The sequence below is a fragment of the Zea mays genome, chromosome 8 (assembly GCF_902167145.1).
Source record: "Zea mays cultivar B73 chromosome 8, Zm-B73-REFERENCE-NAM-5.0, whole genome shotgun sequence".
NCBI lineage: Eukaryota > Viridiplantae > Streptophyta > Magnoliopsida > Poales > Poaceae > Zea > Zea mays.
The window spans coordinates 171,325,228-171,329,785 of record NC_050103.1 but is presented as its reverse complement, the minus strand read 5'-3'; the positions used below and the strand labels follow the sequence as shown (position 1 = coordinate 171,329,785).

The following is a 4,558-nucleotide window of genomic DNA, read 5'->3' as shown; positions in this document are numbered from 1 at the left end:
ATCACTCGCTTTCAAAACATAGTGATTTCTTGCCCAATTTTTTCGTCCACATTCATTCTAATGATAATGAATAGAGCCATACATGCAAACTAAATTCATATCTTACTTAATAATGTTTGATTAGTCTAAAATGAATTATATTTTGGTACTGGTGGAGTAAGGGAGTACTTGCTTATGCAGTAAGTATACTTGAATCGGTAAACTGAAGACTCGTACGCGCAAACCGCCACGCAGGTCACGAAACGATATTGCATCCGTGGTAGGGTACTAGGGTGCCTTCTGAACTCGCGGCCGACGTCGGATGTCGCCATCCGATCTCCCCCAAGCATCCGACCGTAAAGAGCACCCGGACGCCCAGATCATATCGTACCGGGGCTCACTCAGAATTGCATCAGTTGGCCAGTAACCATGCCTGAAACATCTGTTTCTGAACCATGCACAGGCTGGATCATACACACACACACACACACACATATAGTACTAAATATCAAACGTCTCATCAGATGCCAACATGCTAACCAAATTATATATAAAAAAACAAGTCAAAGCAGTCCACATACGCAATTAGTCAATTACATCGGGCAGAGCAATCACGACGGCTAAGAGCAGCCGAGGATCACTCAAATTATGTACAGATTAGCCACAGTGACCGTCGCAGATGGCTAGGACTAACCAAGTCTACATCCCATCCTGCTTCGGCTTTTGGCTCAGCTCCGAGTACTGGCCTCCCATCAGCTGCAAAACCTCGGTCCACAAGCAGGAGGGGTCCGTCGTCGTCAGCGCGTCGGCTATCAGGCCTGTGCTGCACGAAGTCACCACCCAGTAACCTGCGTCGATCTCGCTCAGCAGCTGGTCATGGTCCCACGCAGAGTACCCGACGTAGAACTTGAGGTCCTCAGGCTTAACCGCGCCCTTCTTTATCAGAGCACCGGCCTTCTCCAGGTCAGTCCTGAAGCCGAAGCAGATGCCGGGTACCACTTCCTCAAACCCCTTGATCGGTCTCCCATCGCCCGCGCTCATCAGGAATATACTCATGTCCACAGGGCCTCCGAACAGGAGGGAACAGTCAACAAAAGGGGTCGCCTGATCGCCCAAGGATGGGTTCACATGCCTCATCTTAGTGTACAGCGGACGGTTCAGGATGATACCGAACGGCCCATCGTAGGCATCCCTTGAACCTAGTCTTAGGAGAAGGATGACGGTCCTCTCAAAGGTTCCGTTGCCATCAAGCTCTTCAGTGGCGACCAACACACATCCAGACTCTGGCATAGGGATGGAATGAGCCCACTTCCGAGGAAGACGATATGCTGCTCCATCCTGACCTGTCTGCACTGGACTATTTGCATCTAATGTTTGCTCCTAGTTTGGATGCATGACAAATAACAAATTAGCAAAAAAAAAAGTAATGAGGGACTTCTTAACAAAAATACCAATTAGCTTCAGGCAGAGACGAGGCTACTGCTTTGCTAAGGCCTTGTTTGTTTGTGTCGGATTGCACCCGTAATCGTTTCAGCTAATCAAAGTTCATATAAATTAGAGAAGCAATCCGGTTAGGAATCGTTCCGACCCACCAATCCGGCACAAACGAACAAGGCCTAAAGGAGAAGAAAAAAAGAATCTGGTCTGTAAATCAATCAAAAGAAAAATAATTGGGACAACAAAGGTAGATGACACTGTTTGCAGAGTGTAGTTTGAAATAGAAAATGTGATAGGTGATGTGATAGGCAGGGGCGAAGCCAGCTCCAAACATACCCTAGTGCACAACTTAAGAAAATAAATGATTTAGCAAATATTTATAGTGAATTTGTATCTAGCTAGTAGCATTTCTCGTTTTTACCCTGTTGCCAGTGCACCAGGGTACGTGAACCCGGCATCGCCCCTGAGGATAGTGGATCTGCTGGAGATAGCCTAAGACATTGTGATCTATAAGAAATAGGGCACTGAAGATCTTGTTACACTACATGATGGAGACAACTCATCTAGCAGTATGTTGTTGTTTGATGTGAAGAAATACACATTTTTGTGTATCTGCGTTGCTAGACAAAAAGTTCAACATAATCTAGAATAATGAATATTGCAGCAAGAACCATAAAAAGAAGTCCAGGATCAGCACATAGATGATAGTGTGAGAGAGAGAGAGAGAGAGAGAGAGAGAGAGAGAAAATGTTTCAATCAACTGAGGAGTTGAGGAATGAGGACAGCCAAGTCTCACATTTCAACTTTCTCTAAAAACGGGGAACAACAGACAAAAATAATATTCATTAAGTTGAAAAACTGAAAGGGAATAAAATACATTTTGTATCATGGTCATTCTTATGTTTCCAAAGTCCCATGTGTCAATTTCTGAGGTTGTAACATTTAGGTACAATGTTAGGGGTTATAAGTGCAAGTCAATCTTCAGAAATTGACCCATTGGCTTCTTTCCTTTATGACACTAACAAATGAACGCAACTGAGGAAAAATGATAGCCAGAGTTACTATGAAATTTCATTTCAGATTCTAACAACATTCCTACATAATCGCTAAATGAGCTGATTTAAAGGTACCTGTCAAAATCTTTTGCCAAACTTTATAGTACGGATGATATAGCAAAGACCAGAAAGTTTGGTCTTACCAACTTTGGAATCACAAAGCTTGCTCTCACATCTCTCCAATATGACAAGTTGCTAGGTATATACATCGTGTCACTTGATTTTGGTTCACCCTGATTTTGGTTTGTTTCGTTGGAAGCATCTCCACTGGGAGTAGATGCATCACTTTTTCCTGCATGCAGAAATGAGATGTTAGAATTCACCAGCGCAATACATACTACCGGGAAATCCAAATACATCCTTTGTACCAAACATTTTAAGACACATCAACAAAGAACTATAGTATCTTGATAATGTATCTATACTACTCTATTAAGAGTGTGGCGTCAGCGTCCACACCTGCCCTCGCCCGCGCCCCGCCATTCACGCCCCAGTCCGTCCTCGACATCCTTCGTGCCCGCGCCCAGCCATTCACGCCTCCGCACGCTGCCATTCTCGCGCCCACGCCCTGCCATTCACGCCTCCGCACGTCGCCCCCGCCAATCCTCTTCCATCCCGCCTCTTCCCCACCCGCCTCCTCTCAGCTCGTCTCCTCTTCCCCACCAGACGACCTAATTCCCTCTCCCAAACCCTAGGGATCGAGCCCGCCTCCTCAACGAGACACCCATGGGCCCTCCTCCATGCTCCCGTCGCTCCTCCATGCTCCCGTCGCCCTGGGTTCCTCTGCGAGGTCGAGCTCCGCCTCCTCCACTGCAACCTCCCTGCCCCGCCCTCAACCGTGGCCCCATTCGCTTCCCCTCCCCCTGCGCATCCGCTCGGCCTCTACGACTCGCCCGAGGCCAACCTTGGGCGGGAGATCCAGTCACGACTCACCTGAGGCTAACAGTAGCAGTACATGGAGTTATTTTACGATATTAATAATGTTTGCCACATAGAATTTGCGTATCATAGTAATGTTTGTCACTCCGTGTCTATGTTTCATACAAATTTTGTACTCTGATCGCAACACACGGATAACATAACTAGTATATATGATATAGACAAAACATGGAAAATGCCAACAGTGCATAGGCTGCATAGCCAAAAGTTAATAATTAGCATTACATAAAAGTAGCACTTGGTGATGTACTTTCCACTGAAATGTAGAGAGATCAAATCTCTTAAAATGCTGATTAAGCAATTGACGCATGAATGAAACATTGTGGCTGGAAAAATCGAATGCAGCAATGAGAACCCCACGGTTTTTATATACAGAATTCGAGATCAATACATCTACTGAAGTAAAGTAGTTTTCAATTATTAGGTGCACCAAAAGTGTCTCAAACTCCAAATGGGCCCTGAAGAATAACCATCAAGCTCATAACAAACCCAAATTCCATATGCGCACCTCACCCTTACGCGCCATACCAACTAGAAATCCAGTAAGACAAGTACGCCTTTGCATAACAAATCGCACAATAACCAAGTACGCCTTTGCATAACAAATCGGACAGTAACCAACACGACCTCGATGCAACAGCCACATGATCAGGTCAACAATCTCATCACCGAGCGCCAATAATTTCAATCCGCACCCAATCCATAAACGTTGACTGCTTCCCACATGCAGATAGCCTAGATCCTGATCCAATCGCACAGATGAACAAAGCATCAGGGGCTCGGCCAAGAGGACCTACCAGAAGAGGCGGCCTTGTTCTTGGGCTCGTCGCCGTCCTCTCGGCCGTTGTTGCCCTTCCTCCCCGACGCGCTCACCGCCAACCTCGGCCACCGCACAGGCTGCCGCATCCACCTCATCCCCACAGCCAGCGAGCCGATCCCGGCGGCAAGCGACGACCGCGCTGCCGGCTGGGGATGCCTCGGCGTGAGGCAAGACCCACCGGCCTTCAGGTTGAGGGCCCACATGCCCGTGGCTGCGTGGAGGCCGGTGTGTGGGACACTAGGACGTGCTGACGGCGTCCGGACTTCGGATCCGGAGTGGAAACAGACGGAAGCATAATAAGGGCTTGTTCGGTTTCATCTCAATCCAT

General features: G+C 47.2%; 1 protein-coding gene across 1 annotated transcript; it reads right to left on the bottom strand.

Moving 5' to 3' along the window:
- Positions 1–403: 403 nt before the first annotated feature.
- Positions 404–4,558, bottom strand: LOC100216654 (uncharacterized). Its single transcript, NM_001143065.2, has 3 exons — positions 4,208–4,558; positions 2,615–2,763; positions 404–1,359 (listed from the first exon to the last, which is right to left on the bottom strand). The coding sequence occupies exons 1-3, from the start codon at positions 4,431–4,433 to the stop codon at positions 679–681; spliced, it is 1,056 nt and encodes a 351-aa protein (NP_001136537.1). The 5' UTR covers positions 4,434–4,558; the 3' UTR covers positions 404–678.

Excerpts from the sequence above, each read along its gene's own strand:
- LOC100216654 (NM_001143065.2), bottom strand. The coding sequence starts at position 4,433 with ATGTGGGCCCTCAACCTGAAGGCCGGTGGGTCTTGCCTCACGCCGAGG. Across the intron at positions 2,764-4,207 it reads GAACAAGGCCGCCTCTTCTG|GAAAAAGTGATGCATCTACT; the intron begins GTAGGTCCTCTT and ends TTCTGCATGCAG. Across the intron at positions 1,360-2,614 it reads GCTTTGTGATTCCAAAGTTG|GAGCAAACATTAGATGCAAA; the intron begins GTAAGACCAAAC and ends CATCCAAACTAG.